Raw genomic sequence first — 16376 nt, forward strand, 5'->3', positions numbered from 1 at the left:
CGTAAAAATTTTTTATAAAATTCTATAGTCGATGCATAGAGTAACTAGGGCAGCTGGAATTGTTTGCATATGGGCATCTCGTTGCAGATAGATTCATTTCATTTAGATTTATTTGGTTCCGTAGATATCAATGTCTAGAAGAGGAATATAAATATGTTCAGGATTTGAGTACAAGATACGAAATAAAAGCAAATGTTTACTGATCAACTTTATCATTTGTTTCAGAATTGGCGTTAACGGGGCAGTCTAATCTACTTTTTAAGATCTGAATGAATGGGGCGACCCATGTTCTATAAACGAGTGTTAAATAATAATCAGTTATTGCTTCCTTTTTTTTCAAGTTCAATTTTGTTATAATGGCTACGCGTACCCGCAAGAACATTGAGAACCGTCCCATTTCCAACTACCCAGTCTAGTATGACATTTTGGACAAGCAATGTCTCCTTGAAGTTCTGTCATATCACCCATCCAATCCTTACGTTTGATGAACCAACTAGTGCAGGTAAGGGGTATAGAATCAGATTTTATATCCTTTCTAATTTTTTTATATGAATGCGTATGCTGTCCTATGCAATGCAATACAACATCGGCTTCTTGAAAAAGGCTGGTTCGACAAATTTTGCAAGAATACATATTATTCCCATTGGTATAGCTAGGCTGTCTATTCACCATGATATTTTCTGAATCATCGCAGTTCGTCGAGTCTTGTGCCTTGGATTGACACAAACGTTCGTATTGCTGTAGTTGTTTCAAGAAGTCGAAATTGGGAGATGCTATTGGCCTTGCAGCTTTCACTGTCTTTTTTGCCTCTTTAAGGGTCATGCGGTATTTTCTAATTAAATAAGAGATACATATAGTTGGTGCTCGTGAAACTCCAAGCTGACTTGAGTGAGCCGTCAGTTTTGGCGTTCATTTGCTTGTTTATTTTCTGACATACCAATGAACCAAACAGCTACCGTCCTTCGTTGCATTTTCGATGAAATCATAAGCCTGGTTAAAGTACTGAATCATATTTTGACAATCCATGTCTAAGACATCCAAGTACTGATGTTTGATATGACATAATGGTATTTGGGGAACTAAACGTTTTTATAAGAACAGTCACACAAGCACATAAGCGCTTGCGATTGCATCAGTGTTCCGGCCGCACATTTTTAACAGTGTAGCATTAGGGTTGTATACATACATTGCCCAACCGACAAAATGTGTGTTATTTTGAGGGTTTTTAAAAGGCGCGCATTTTCTGCATCGTAAAGATTCCCGCAATACAAGTTAGGTACAATTGGAACCAATGTTTCAGATTCCATGTGATGAACATATAGCTGAATACTGGGATAAAACACAAAGTGGTGAGGATAAGATAATCATTAAAATTAGCAATGTCAAAATATTTTGCATTTTATTTGAGCAGTATTTTGGTGTAAACTGATCAACATACAGAATGGCCCAAAATCGAGTGGATTGGCAATATTCCTCCGCGTTTATAGACGAGCGCCTTAAACTATGGGATGAATTAAAGACTATATCAGGTATCTATGAAGAACGGTTGTATGACCTATGACCCGATGATAGAAATGACAAGATAGGATTAGTTTATTTTAATATGGTGTAAAAACTTATTACAGCGATAGCATATATTGACTTATTCTGGCGTTTTGGCATTTTAAAGATGGCAAGAAGCGGGAGTGCCATCCTATTTCAGTGACTTTACCCGATGGCACTGTGAAAAAGTGTATGTCTAATGATACTACCCCCTACCAGATAGCGCTTGGGATATCGGGGTCATTAGCGCGTGAGGCTATTGTAGCTAAGGTACATTATTTTTTTGTCCAAGGGTTATCGAAATGTGTTTTGTGTTTTTAAAACTGGACCATACAAAATTATATACCTTTTTGTACCGTATTAAGGATATGAACAAGACACGTTCACTATACGGGTTGTGCCATTGTATGGAGAGGGATATGCAATTTGCTTGGGGGCGAATCAATAGCGGAGAGCGAGTCTGTTTTGGAACGAATGTCTAACCAGAACATGCATACATGGTGACTGCTGTGCGGCTAAATGTGAGACTTTTAGTTATTGCTGACAGTTTGTTGTTCTTTTTGCTAGGTGAACGATCAATTGTGGGATTTGAATCGCCCATTTGAAGGCGATTCAACTCTTGAAATTTTAAAATGGGATTCTCCAGAAGCCAAAAAGGTGTTTTGGCATAGTTCCGCTCATATTTTGGGTGAGGTAATGGAACTGGAATATGGGGCCCATCTGTATTATGGACCGCCATTGGAAGAGGGCGGTTTTTTCCAAGATTCGAACTTACCAGGTGGAAGGACGATATCGGATATGGACTATGATCGAATAGAGTGCTTATTTAAGCGGGTTTGTGAGGAGGCGCAGCCATTTGAACGCTTGGTTGTGACGTATGACGAAGCAGTGCGTTTGTTCAGCTACAACAAATATAAACTTGATATCATAAAGGAGAAAGTGCCAATAGACGGGACAACAGTGGTATATCGATGTGGATATGCAGTTGATCTATGTAGAGGGCCTCATATTCCTAATACGTCTTATGTGAAGGCTTTTAAGTTGGTGATGAATTCGGCTTCTTATTGGAAGGGGGATGTGAAGAAAGATATGATGCAGAGAGTGTACGGAATGTCTTTTCCGAAAATGTCACAAATGGAGGAATGGAGTGAAATGCGTCGCCGAGCACAGGAAAGTGACCATCGTGTCATTGGAAAGCATCAGGAACTGTTTATGTTCCACGATGACTCTCCGGGTGCGTGCTTTTTCCTGCCCCGTGGAGTTGTAATATACCATCGCATGGAGGAGTTTATCCGCCGTGAATATCGAAAGAGAGGTTTCTGTGAGGTGATAACCCCTAATGTCTACAGCGTCAATCTATGGCGTCGTTCTGGGCATTGGGACAACTACAAAGACTGCATGTTTCCGTTACGTTTTGATGATCAAGATTGGGCGTTGAAACCTATGAACTGCCCTGTCCATTGCTTGATGTTTGCCAACAAGCCCCGATCTTATCGCGACCTTCCTATTAGGATTGCTGATTTTGGTGCTCTACATCGCAATGAACTCAGTGGCGCCTTAACAGGTTTAACACGTGTCCGTCGTTTCCAACAAGACGACGCCCATATTTTTTGTCTCCAGGAACATATTGAGTCTGAAGTTCTGAAGGCCCTTGATTTCGTCGACTATGTTTATTCTGTTTTTGGCTTTAAGGTACAATTCGAACTTTCCACCATGCCCGAGAAGCATCTAGGCTCCTTGGAAACTTGGGAAAAGGCAGAAGCTGCACTTCGTAGAGCTCTCGTCCTCAAACATGGAGATAATTGGAAAGTCAACCCTGGAGATGGCGCTTTCTATGGTCCTAAGATCGACGGCCATCTCACCGACGCACTCAACCGCTCACACCAATGCCCTACTATTCAGCTAGACTTTCAGCTACCCCAACGGTTTGACCTGCGTGTTGCCCGTCCTGATGACACCTTTGATCAGCCTATCATTATTCACCGAGCCATTTTTGGGTCTTTTGAACGCTTTTTTGCCATACTCGTTGAGCATAATGCCGGAAAATGGTACGTTTTTTGAAATTTTGACCATGGCATTGGAAAGATATGAAAGATTCGTGTACAAATCGTTTAGACAGAGTAGAAAGGCCCTTCGCGTTGCGCGCCTTTGTGGCCGCGAAACGTGCGATAGGACTAACTGCTCGGCGATCGTTGATGTGAATTGAGTTGTTTTGCGTGTATTTGCATTTGCGAAGTTGAAGTTGGTGTGTGGATTTGCATGAGGCACATCAAGCTCTAGTGTTATTTAGACAATAAGGTCGAGAGAGTACGAATAGAGCGACGAGAGCTGACGCCCATTTTTTTCTTAACGACAAATAGGCCATTCTGGCTGTCGCCCAGACAATGCATTGTAATGTCTGTATCGGCGAAATCCGCTGACTACGCATCCGATGTTCAAAAGAAGATATATGAGGCCGGCTATGAATGCGAGTTGGACGTATCGATGCATCTACTGAAGAAGAAGATTCGTGATGCACAAGTTTCGCAGTTTAATTTTATTGCCGTAGTCGGCTCGGTCGAACAGGAGAAGAATACGGTGAGCCTTCGTTTCCGTGACACGCCTGAAACAAAAGAGATGAAAGTCGATGAGTTGATCAGTTACTTCAACAGTTTACGTGACAACTATAAATAAAGTGCTATGGTAGATGTATTGTTTCAGCTTTACAGCTTTTGTGCTGATCAGGTTTAAATGTTATTAGAATCTTTTCCACGTTACAGTTTTTCATTAACTGATTAAAATTACCTAGGTCTGCTCTAAGGTTTTATGTTTTTTTTGTACGTTACGTCGTTCTGGTTTTAGGGTAGTTTATTGGCATTGAAGATAGTTGTTAATGTAGCAATCGTCTAACAGGACTGCCGGCCTTGTTTGAAGGCATTTGGTCTACTCTGAATTGTACTAAGTATCAGCATGATACACGGTCATTTATGAACGGAATCATCGGTTGAGACCGTACTGGAACGCGCACAGAGGAACAGTCGAGTATGCACAAGTAACATCCAACGTGGCTCCAGTGGGTATGCACAGCATATGGAAAATTTGTAGCACCGTACTTATGGCGTATTTTGGGAGTACAATCTTGATAAGGCGCGTAAACTATTGTGAATTAAAAACCTGTACAATAGCAAAAAGAGGGTACATTTTTTTTTGCATGAAAGACATCCAGCACAGTAAGTTATGGCATTATTGTAAAATTGACCGTCGCATATGTGTATACATATATCTGTAGCTATCAGCCAACAGATATTTCCACTTAATTAGAGGCTAGACTCATCATCATTATATGCCAATTCCTCTCACTATGCGATTGAATCAGCTACGTTTTTTTTTATGTGCTCCAGTCATCTTGGGTTTCGGTAAATTCCAAGTACATGTATTTAGGCACATGGTTTGCTGTGGGCCTCTACTCAAAAAAATGCGGCTATGCCTCTATGCTCTGCAGTGTTTCATGATCGCACGTCTTTCATCACGCACGGCCATAAAAGCAAATTTTTGCTGGTAATTTAAATTACTGTGAGTCATTTTTTTTAGCCTCGTACTTTTTATCCATTTGTTTTTAGGCGACCTGACCCCGTTGTCATTGGTGACGTTGTTTGGTTTCAGTTGAGATGTGGTCGAGTTAGACACAAGCTCGACCACATCGTGTCGCAAGAAGACGAAGTAAGGGTATCATCGGGCAACCAGGAGACACAAAAGCGCTATGCAATTGCGAGATGGATTTGATAAAAGTGGAACGACGAAAGATCACTGTCGGACCTGATGAGTTCTTTGTCGTTTGAAACTGTTTTTTACTCCCTGGTGAGTGCAGGTTTTCCTAAGAGTGATAGTGAGAACTGACCATAGCAGGATTCTATTTGAAAGAACATAAGAGGTGTTGCGAGTCGTTATGCCTTTCGTTTTGAGGTGCCGAAAAATTTTTTTGGGGTTAAACTGAAATATAGCCAAATAAGGGAATGAGCAATTGACTAGATATAGTGTTGAACTTTCAAGCACTTGGAATTCTTCTGGACCTTTCACCACCATATTATTTGCTATCGGAATTGTGGCGGTAGGGGGCAATTGCGAACTTTGAGCTGAGCTGCACAGGTAATTCAATTTATTGGTTATCTATAGATTTATTAAAAGTCTGGACATTATCTATAGATCCGTCAACATAATGCGTTATCAGCAAACCCCGCAACAATATAGTGTGGTTCTGGGCATTCCAGTTTGTAGTAAAGTACTTCGGTTATTGGTTTCCAGGCGCATAGACTCGCTCTTCGTTTTTCCTTGTCCTACATTGAAAAGTCATGTCCATCAGAGTCTGTTTCAGAAAGCTGAATATCGACTGAGATACTAGAGTTGGGGTTACTTTCATGAGAGTGATGCATTAAAAGCGCCATGTTGATCTCTCGTTCAACATCGAAGTAAGGGGTAGAAAAATATCGCTGTAATTTTTTGTAAACAAAGACCACAAAAACGAAGAAGACGACAGTAAAAGAGGCTGCAATAATGTAGCTAGCTTGAGGAATGTGAGAGTCTGCAGAACGTGTGTATATAATTCTTGTCATCACAGAGGATATATAGACGTTATCAATGCTCGTGTTGGAGGTGGAAACGCAGCCTTCGTTTGACAACAAAAATTTTATATCGACAGTATCAGTTTTCATAATAACCCTTAAGTCTTTGAAGAGAGAATTCAGTTCGTCAGTTGTCCCGTAGCATTCGAGCGTTGATGAACTGGTGGTTGGGGATTCGCATATTTTTACGTCAGAAATGATTCGGAAGTTCTCGACGGCGCCATGTACGACTTTAACGGTTAGTTTTTTTTTGCAATCAGATCGGGCGTCAGTATCGTCAACGTATGCGTATTTGTCATATGACAGGTCTTCGTCTTTATAGCTCTTAATGTATAGTTCTTTTACAGGATAGCTGAATTCAATAAGGGGAGGCACCCAAATAAACGGGGGTTTGTTCGTAGATAGGGCGTTAAGAGTTATATTGACACTTCTAGATTCGAATACGGGATTGCTAACACGGAGCATCAAGCGGTAAAAGCAGTTGCGATTAAGTTTGGGATCTGGATAGAATAGATATCTGTATGCTGCGTAGCGACACGGATATAATGTCATTATTTCGCTAAGGTGTTCGGAATAAGAACAGTTTCTTTCAACCGTGTATGAGGGCTTCAACAGGTAGCTGTCTTGTTTTGGAATTGGGGACATGTCTACATTTTCGCATATGTTGTCTAGACAGCGGAAAAGTTTCCATTCGTCGGTTTCGCACGCATCCAGCAGTTTTAACGTCATATTGTGTTCATGAATTGGGTTTTCCAATTCGGCGATGTTCCAAAATAGCTTGAATTCGCTTGTCTGACTTGAGGAGATAAATCTTTCAGTTATGTATATAATTCTTGGAGGTTGGTTGATGGATGTGATGTGAATATTGAGTTTCTTTGGAAGCAGGTTGCCGACGGGGTTGACGAGGTCGTAGCTGAAGGTGTTGTTGTAGTTGTGTAAGCTGGATACAAACGGTCTATATATTAAACTGGAGGCAGTCGAGACGGTACAAGGTAGTTCTTTTTCATCAATCTGGACGATTTTTGGCAGGTTAAAAGGAAAGACACCGTCTGAATCTCTGATGCATTGATATAGAGCCCCATTTGGCAAGGTTTTTATAACGGCTTTAGCTTCCTGTCCGTGTGGTTCTAGAATTCGTTTATCGACCAAGCTAAAAATGGTGCTGAATTCTCTTGCCGATTCAAGTTGTTCCAAAGCTGCTTCGGAAATGTCCGGTATGTCATGTATCCTGAATATCCTAATCTTTGCTACATTTGAATAGCACAAGTTCGAGCGCGAAATAACATAGTCCAGTGAATCTATCGGGGTATCTAGGTTTTCAATGGAGGAGATATTTGAACGATAGTAAAAGGTCTGAGAATCGAGCGTTACATGCTGACGAGTTGTGTCGATGATGCTATTTTTGCTGCTGTTCAGGTAAAAATTTCTATTCATATCAGAATAGAATAGGAGAATGATCTTTGTTTCTGGATCATGGCGGTCCTCTCGGTCCCTTTTTACGTTAATTTCGTTCATTTTCGCTGAGCCGATATAGAAGTTGACGTCGTGGGCGATTGGCACAGCGGGTCCGGGTGATATGTGAATTTTCATCGAGTAAGGACCGCTGCATTTTACTTCGTTGCAACATTTATACAGAACATCCAAGCTGTACTCTTTATTTTCTGAGTTGTCCCCTGAGAACGCATTAACTGTCGTCAGACATATTCTCGTGTAAATACCCGGCTCCTTCATAATAACGCCGCCTTTAGTTATATCGATTGGGGATTCGCTCGAAGAAGTCGTGGCATAAATTGAAAGAAGCAGACGTTTGTGTTGCGGCAGATCTAGCGATTCCGCGCCCATGAACATAATATAGCAGGGATGCTTCGGCAGAGCCGCGACAAATACGTCCACGTATACTGGAATTTGATCATGTGTATATACTACTTGATCTCGAGATTCTGGAACAAAGTCCCACCAATATGGAGCTGAGTAGATGTCCCAACAAAAGTCCATAAAGGACGTTTTCAAACCATAAACTATGTACCTGAATTCCCATCTATTTGAATAGTTTTTTGCTGAATTCAGCGTGTCCAAAATTTCTAGATTCGGTACGAAGACCACGTCAACGCTGACATAGACCCGCTTGGAAACGCTTTCGGCACTTGGAGCGGCAAATTGGGCCCTATAAGGTCTACCTAGATGTATTCTCGTATTTTCAGCGGTGTAAAGTGCTCCAAAGTCTGGCATCCACGTCATGATATAAAACAGTTCAAACGCTTCACGTGGATCTTCGGCAAAGGGTCCATTTAGCTTAAAATGCATGGAGTTGTTAACGATTTTGCTTTTTCCAGAAAAATTCGGCCGTTGTGTGAATTTGTAAAGCCAAAGATCTTTGCGGAATTGAGGACCGTACAGCTCGAGCATATTTGAAACACTATTGATTTCTCTAAGTTCTGCAAGGGCCTCCTCAATGGAGATTTGTAAATGAGAGTACGTAGCAGTGAATTCGTTCAGAACTTCATCTGGTAATTTGTATGTGGGGCTTTCTTTTCTCACAAAATAGAGCTTCAATCTGAATGTGTTATTCTCCGTGAATAGTTCAAATGTGTACCTGACATCTTTTTGATTTTGTTCAGTTTCAGCGAGCAGCATCTCTTGATTAGGTGGACCGAGATCATGAACTTTTTCACTTATATTGACATATCCATTTGTATGATCAAGGGGAACCAGGTAAAGAGATCCGCCACTCGCAGTAGTGTCGGTGAGGCCAAGGGTAATAGTTGTGGCCCCTTGATCTGAGGAGTTTCTTGAGGGAGGGATAGAGGTAATCAGTAAGGGTGGTAAAAATTCAAGCTTCCATGAAACATGCAAATAGGCATAGTTAGATTGGTTCCTGACATTGTTAGACTCGACGAGGTAGAATGTAGCAATTTTTTCTACTCTAGGAGGAACAGTTGTTCTCGTCGCAGGAGAGTAGTAGATATCGTCTGTCGATTTGACATAACTCGATTGAGTTATCAAATTTCCTTGTTTGTCATACAAACTTCCCATCACATCTGGATTGGGTAATTCTAAGAACTTCACTATTACCGGGAAATGAGGATTTGGATCGAATATGGCCGAACTCATGTTAAACGGAATATAAAGGCTGTGGTTCCGGGGATAGCCCCAGTGCGTGAACGTCTTGTTTTTTGCTCGAATTTGTGTGTTCATGCTGTCGACAGTAAGACTTACAGTATAGGTCATGCTGTCTTCGCAGCCGTCGCTGACAACGTAGGTAAAAAAGTATACCCCGTTAAGCCCAGTTCTATAAATTACAGACGTTACAGCTTCATTCACTTCACCTTCAGGATAGTAATGAATGTACTGATTTTCTAGAATGGGATCAAGTGTTTTGACGTTCGCCAAACTGCCAGATGCTGGCAGAGATTTTATCTGAATATTGACTAAGTCTCCATCTGGGTCTGATACAGGAAAGTCAATTTTATATTCAGTCGTACTAACGTTGAACTGCAGGTTTTTCCCCACCGGGGGTTTATTGCTATTTATGTTAACAAGTGTACTACCCCACCCAGGAGCGATTATGTGAGTAACAATAGGACGCGAAATTACTTGACTACCGCCCTTCCAATTCAAAATTGGCGTTAAAACGTGAGACTTACCTCCGTCACTCTTAAGACGTGATTCAACCTCAAACAGATGATCCAGACTTGTATCAGCTAGGTAAAATTGAGTCTGATTGTACGCTCTAGCAAGATACTGGCCACTCAAGAATCGGTGATATAGAGAACGCAGCCATGATTCGGTCTCTAGTCTACTATCGTACCAGGCATATGGAAGACCGGAAACCAAATTGTGGACAACCTTTTTCATAGTTTCTGGAATGAAAAAGCCAACAGACACACCAGTTTTCTTTATGGTTGATATAAAACTTTCTTCCTGACCCCCGACCCACATCCTGTCTGTAATGATAATAGCTGCTTTATATGCATGCAATTCTACGCTCTTAAGGACGTCCGCTGCAGCCTCCAAAATACTCGTAGGACGGTCTTCAGTTTCTGCTGGAAATCCGATATCAAAAAACGATTCAGTAACTTTCTTGCTTTCAGAACGTTCCCTGGGAAGCGTGAATGCAGATAATTGATAAAACTTGTCTGAACTAGGAACGTATTCATAAATGCTGATAGTCGCGGCTGAAAATTTGCTTTCTTCGAGCAACTCCTGAATTACTGATTCTATATCTTTAGTCGTTTGGGTTTTCCTTGCTACACCAACGAAAAATGCCATGTTGATGACAGGCTCAGATGGTAAATTTAGCTCCAGCTCTGGTACCATATATCTTGATTTCCCTAGTTTGGGGACTGATATGTTAACGGACGCCGGCAAAAGTGACATGTTTCCTTTTGTAGAAGAGCAAACGTGTAATTCTGAGTCTTTGCATTGTGATAAAGCTTGCATTTTCTCTAGTTTTCTTATTAGTACCAGCACTGAGTCACAGGTTGCCCAGATACAACCGTGATAAGGATTGCTACTTGATTCGTGGTTAGGATGACTGTTCGATTCATACGTGTTGTCATTCAAGGGATTCGAGCTCACTTGTTGATATTCATAGATTGGAGATTTTAATGAAATTTTTTTTCCCTGACGAGCATAATCTTTCCAAATAGTTTCCAAGCCTAATGAAACGGCTGCAATTGTATGATTATTTCTTTCGGCCCAACTCCATGGATACCCTATCCGAACTCCGTATGCACAGTGAGACGGGAAACGTGGTACATATAGCCTATAAACGTAGTTTTCAAAATATAAATCTTGCAAATCCTTATCATTTGCATCTTTGCCAAGCATTGGAAAGCATACATTCAATTTTCCATCTGCGTAGGTTAAGGGCGCATCAGCAGAGACGTTACCAATATCGAAGTTTATAGAAACCAAAAAACCAGCATAGTCATAATATCTGTGGCCGCGACTGTCTTCAAAATCTATTGCAATAAGATAGCTATTTGTATTTTCCAGACGGACACATGTGGCCGGGTGCTTGTAAGTACGCTCATTCAGTGATTGGATCGTATAATGTGTATTGTTTTCAGGGCTGTTTGAACCCCTATGGCCATCAGTTGTCACATAGAAGGCAATTGTATCACCGTTAAAAAACGGGCCAAACAGTAGAGAATAGCTGTGTTGATTATAGCATTCATTCATCTCCCTGTTCAAGTGAGAGAAAATATAGTTGTCTGTAAAAAAGCTATCAGATTTATTCAAAATTGTATTGTTTTTCCAGCTGTATAAAAAAAATCCAAAGTCATTCATCAATTCACCATTGGATGCAAGGTAGGTTGCTTTAAAATACTAGATTCAACATCAATAGTTAATTAAGATGAACAGAGGTTAAAACCTTATCATTAGCATATACTGAATAACCATCTATCAAATAGTTTTTTTTCAATGCACCACATACAGTATTATCTGATGTAACGTTAAAGTATACATCGTTAGAGTAGTTACCAATAGCCGAAACTTCCCGGTACGAAAATAGATTTAAGTCTTGAGTAACTGCAGCATCTCGTTTACAATAGCCGGCATATGTTCTGTTTCCATTTGTCCTTACCTTCGGTAGCAGACTTCCAACTACTATGATTAATTTAAAATGTTTGCTCCCTGAATTGCAATCTTTTTCGCTATTGACATACCCTTGCTGCAAAATTCCGAAGATGAATACAAGTTTGGCATTACTGCATCTTTTTTGCAGCTACAGAACGAGAAGTGTTCGTTTTCATGCTCGCATAGAGTTGCACGTGATGTCAATACAAATACACATATTATCAGCAAATATCTGGTGATTGGTGTAAGGTACATGATACAACGGATTGCTATTAAATTCTGTTATTTTTTAGACTTGACTTTTCGCATTTCTGTCAGTGGATACTATTCGCCAATGTTTTTATAATATTACCTGTCGGCTTTTATTCTAATAGAATGTGTCTGCTCTTATTTTAGACTATTCTATAAATACAAGTGCCCAATACATTTTTTGATATATTTTTGATAAGTAAATCATACGTTCTTACTGTCTTGCATTGTCCCTGTCACAGGTACGCTACTTATTATATATACTGCGCCACGGATACGCTATTTATTATGTGCATTGCGGCGATATGTAGTGAAGTCGTCAACTACGCTTGATTGCATGTCAAAAATTGCATACAAAGATCTTCAAGTGCTAACGTAATGTATAGCATATGTGCTTTTAATGACAACATTAGACTGGAAACAAGGAAGGTGAAACGTAGACCTTGTGTGTCATAATGAAGATACAAGACCACTTCGGGGGCGCTCCGATGAAATAACTGCCAAGTTATCAGGATTTCTGGCGTCTGTTCACTCTCAGTTCTTTATTTACTCAAAACGCTCCCATGAGGCACAGAATCTGAGTATGTGTGAGCATATATGAAAAAATAAGGACATTATAGAAGAAACGTAAGAAAGATTAGAATATATACATATATAGAAAAGAAGGAGAGATAAAATTATGTATAGAAATGTTAAATGCACAAGAATACATAATGTGCGTTTATTAAGACACTTGTTTGATCAAAAAATTTTTTCCAAGATAAGTAAATTAATGGACATTTACCCGACACAAAGCGCGAAATTGGTAAAATAAAGAATAGTTGTCTGATAGAAAGATATGAAAGTACTCAATAATTTGTTGGTATTGGCGATCGTGCTGGGTCAAGTTTCAGCAATATTTACGATTATGGAGAAAAACCCTTCTAAGGTATTTGTGAGCAAGCTAAATAGTCAGCTCGTCGATATCAGTCAAGCAATTTCAGAACAAAATTACTGCAGTGACTCCAGAATATCTTGCAATGGTAATGATAAGCAGATCGTTGAGATTAAACTAATTGGTGTTAAGCTGCATGCTTTTCCCACGGATATTGTCCAAATTAGAAATACATTAACTAGGTTGACTATAGCGAATGCGGATCTAAAAGGCATTATTCCAAGGGCAATTTACTCATTGACCAAATTACAACATCTGTCTCTATCATCGAATTCCTTCGTCGATCATTTGGATGTTAACATTGGAAACCTGATTAAATTAATCCATCTTGACTTAAGTGACCTACGTCTGGATGGTTCGATACCTGAAAGTCTATATTCATTGACTCAATTGAGACACCTGGATTTATCAAACAACAAGCTTACTGGTCATTTAAGTAATAACATTAAAAAACTGGATAAGTTACATTTTCTTAAATTAAATGACTTACGTCTGAATGGTTCGATACCAGATAGTCTGTATTCATTGACCCGATTGAAACACCTGCATCTATCAAATAATAAATTCACTGGTCATTTAAGTGCTAAAATTGGAAATCTGGATCAATTAATTGATCTTGACTTAAGTAATTTATGTCTGTGTAATAAGATACCTGAGGATCTGTATTCATTGACCCAATTGAAATACCTGAAGCTAGCAAACAATAAGTTTAATGCTTGTCTAAGTAATAATATTAAGATGCTGAATGTATTAACGACGCTTGACCTAAGTAATTTGAGCTTATCTGGCTCGATACCTAATGGTTTGTATTCATTGGTTGGATTGGAACACCTGATGTTAGGAGGGAACAAGTTTAGTGGATATTTAAGTAGTGATATTAAGAATTTACGTAAATTATTGTCTCTTGACTTAAGTGGCTCAAATCTGTCTGGCGAAATATCTAACAGTCTGTACTCAATAACCGGGTTAGAATACTTGAATCTACAAGGAAACAAATTTACTGGTTTCTTCAGTATGAAGATGATTAAAAATCTGACTAAACTACGTTACCTTAATTTGAGGGGATTAAATCTGTCTGGTGAGCTGTCTGTTGATCTGTATTCGCTGACTGAATTAGAACATCTGGACCTAGCAAATAACCGTTTTGTTGGTCATTTAGATGATGATATTAAGAAGTTGAACAAATTACAATATCTTGAATTGAGTGGCTTAAACCTGTCTAGTCCGATACCTGGTGGCTTGTACTCGCTGGATAATTTGCGGTATCTGGGATTAGAAGGGAACAGTTTTATTGGTGGTCTGAGTGATAACATTAGGGGGTTGAACAAATTAAGGACTCTTAACTTAGCTAAATCAAACCTATCTGGTAATATACCTAATGGTCTGTATTCGATAACCAACTTGCAGTATTTAATGTTAGGAGGAAACCGTTTTAATAGTTATTTTATTAATAATATTGGGAGATTGAATAAATTATTGTATCTTGACTTAAATAACTTGAAACTGTGTGGTAAAATACCTGATGGTCTGTACTCAATAATCAAATTGGAATATCTGGATCTGCGAGGAAACAATTTTAGTGGTAGTTTAAGTGACAAGATTAGGAAGATGAATCAACTATTTTATCTTGACTTAAGCGGGTCAAATCTATCTGGCCGGATACCAGATAATCTGTATTCACTGGTTAAATTGCAACATCTGAATCTACAAGGGAACCATTTTAGTGGTTATTTAAGTACCAAGATTAGGAGGCTGAGCCAATTATCTCATCTTGATTTAAGTAGTTCAAGTTTACGTGGTCCGATACCTGATGGTCTGTATGCATCGGTCAAACTAAAACATCTGAGTCTGCGAGGAAACAATTTTACTGGTGGTTTAAGTGCTGACATTGGACAGCTGAATCAACTAAATCATCTTGACTTAAGTGGATTACATTTATCTGGTTCAATACCTGATAGTCTGTATTCACTGACTGAATTGCAATATTTGGACCTTAACAGTAACAGTATCAGTGGTAGTTTATCGCCTAAGATTATTAATCTGACTATGTTAACTATTATAAATCTGAGTTTCAATCAATTGAGCGGGACTGTACCAAGTGAAATTGGTAAGTTAACTAACCTTAGAGTTCTAGAAATGAGAGAGAATCAATTTGAAGGTAATATTCCTGATCTGAACCGTCTGACAAATTTGATGAGTATGAACATTAGCTCAACGAAACGCAGTTTGAATGCAAATTGTAATGATGCGATGTTACCTCCATCTATCGAAAAGAAAAATTGTTTTATTAGACCTGTGAGTAAATTGTGCAGTAATGTCATACACTGTGAATATAGTGATAAGCCTATGCCTAAGTCATCAGTTGATTCAATATTCTATACACACGGATTGAAGGTGGTTATCATAATGTTGGTGTGCAGAACTGGAATAGAGATGGTGTCAAATTAGAATTCGGAATTATGATATATGTGTGTATGTATGCAGGATAATAGATAAATTATAAAACATAAATTATTTAGATTAAAATATTGATATTTAGATATCATATTATCTACATTTTACTAAGCACCCACATCCTCTACCATATATATTATCCATTCCTCTCTATCTAATCAAGCATCCGCTTCTATTCTGTCTAATATATAATAGATTTCTGCTCTGTATATCTAATATACAATAGATTTCTGCTCTGTACATCTAATATACAATAGATTTCTGCTCTGTACATCTAATATACAATAGATTTCTGCTCTGTACATCTAATATACAATAGATTTCTGCTCTGTACATCTAATATACAATAGATTTCTGCTCTGTACATCTAATATACAATAGATTTCTGCTCTGTACATCTAATATACAATAGATTTCTGCTCTGTACATCTAATATACAATAGATTTCTGCTCTGTACATCTAATATACAATAGATTTCTGCTCTGTACATCTAATATACAATAGATTTCTGCTCTGTACATCTAATATACAATAGATTTCTGCTCTGTATATCTAATATACAATAGATTTCTGCTCTGTATATCTAATATATAATAGATTTCTGCTCTGTATATCTAATATATAATAGATTTCTGCTCTGTATATCTAATATATAATAGATTTCTGCTCTGTATATCTAATATATAATAGATTTCTGCTCTGTATATCTAATATATAATAGATTTCTGCTCTGTATATCTAATATACAATACATTTCTACGTTATCCAATATATAACCCGTTCTTATTCTACTTAATCTATAGCACGTTCTTTATCTAACCTGTATCTACTCTATCTAGTCACTCTTTTCATTATATCATAGTTTGTATTCTTTATGTTATCATCTTGTCATATTAACTAATCTCATTATCTTATCTTCTACTGTCATATTGTCTTATCCTATCGTCACACTATCCTATCTTATATTCTATCATCGCGTGTCCTATCTTCTACTACTCTAAAATCACATTATATC

At 38.6% G+C, this 16376-nt stretch overlaps 4 protein-coding genes across 7 annotated transcripts; 2 read left to right on the forward strand and 2 right to left on the reverse strand.

Annotated features, from left to right (window-relative positions):
• On the reverse strand, positions 1-1513 carry LOC126320585 (probable dual specificity protein phosphatase DDB_G0281963). The gene is made up of 5 exons (XM_049994053.1): positions 1439-1513; positions 1187-1329; positions 938-1079; positions 371-883; positions 1-290 (listed from the first exon to the last, which is right to left on the reverse strand). The coding sequence occupies exons 2-5, from the start codon at positions 1305-1307 to the stop codon at positions 197-199; spliced, it is 870 nt and encodes a 289-aa protein (XP_049850010.1). The 5' UTR covers positions 1308-1329; positions 1439-1513; the 3' UTR covers positions 1-196.
• Positions 1395-4273, forward strand: LOC126320584 (probable threonine--tRNA ligase 1, cytoplasmic). 4 transcript variants are annotated; one of them, XM_049994049.1, is made up of 4 exons: positions 1395-1529; positions 1670-1812; positions 2110-3590; positions 3903-4273. In XM_049994049.1, exons 1-4 carry the CDS (start codon positions 1442-1444, stop codon positions 4213-4215), a joined length of 2025 nt encoding a protein of 674 aa, XP_049850006.1. In that variant the 5' UTR covers positions 1395-1441; the 3' UTR covers positions 4216-4273. The 4 variants fall into 4 exon arrangements, with proteins under 4 accessions (XP_049850006.1, XP_049850009.1, XP_049850007.1 ...); XM_049994052.1 differs by lacking the exon at positions 3903-4273 and adding an exon at positions 1908-1947 and having other exon boundaries at positions 1401-1529; positions 2110-2181; XM_049994051.1 differs by lacking the exon at positions 1395-1529 and adding an exon at positions 1908-1947 and having other exon boundaries at positions 1731-1812.
• A 79-nt stretch (positions 4274-4352) lies between these two features.
• LOC126320583 (uncharacterized) lies at positions 4353-8018 on the reverse strand. The gene is made up of 2 exons (XM_049994048.1): positions 4538-8018; positions 4353-4469 (listed from the first exon to the last, which is right to left on the reverse strand). The coding sequence occupies exon 1, from the start codon at positions 7986-7988 to the stop codon at positions 5856-5858; it is 2133 nt and encodes a 710-aa protein (XP_049850005.1). The 5' UTR covers positions 7989-8018; the 3' UTR covers positions 4353-4469; positions 4538-5855.
• A 4101-nt stretch (positions 8019-12119) lies between these two features.
• On the forward strand, positions 12120-16130 carry LOC126320586 (uncharacterized). Its single transcript, XM_049994054.1, has 3 exons — positions 12120-12214; positions 12359-15378; positions 15524-16130. The coding sequence occupies exon 2, from the start codon at positions 12811-12813 to the stop codon at positions 15352-15354; it is 2544 nt and encodes an 847-aa protein (XP_049850011.1). The 5' UTR covers positions 12120-12214; positions 12359-12810; the 3' UTR covers positions 15355-15378; positions 15524-16130.
• Positions 16131-16376: the final 246 nt, after the last annotated feature.

This window comes from Schistocerca gregaria, unplaced genomic scaffold (genome assembly GCF_023897955.1).
Source record: "Schistocerca gregaria isolate iqSchGreg1 unplaced genomic scaffold, iqSchGreg1.2 ptg000728l, whole genome shotgun sequence".
NCBI classification, from domain to species: Eukaryota; Metazoa; Arthropoda; class Insecta; order Orthoptera; family Acrididae; genus Schistocerca; species Schistocerca gregaria.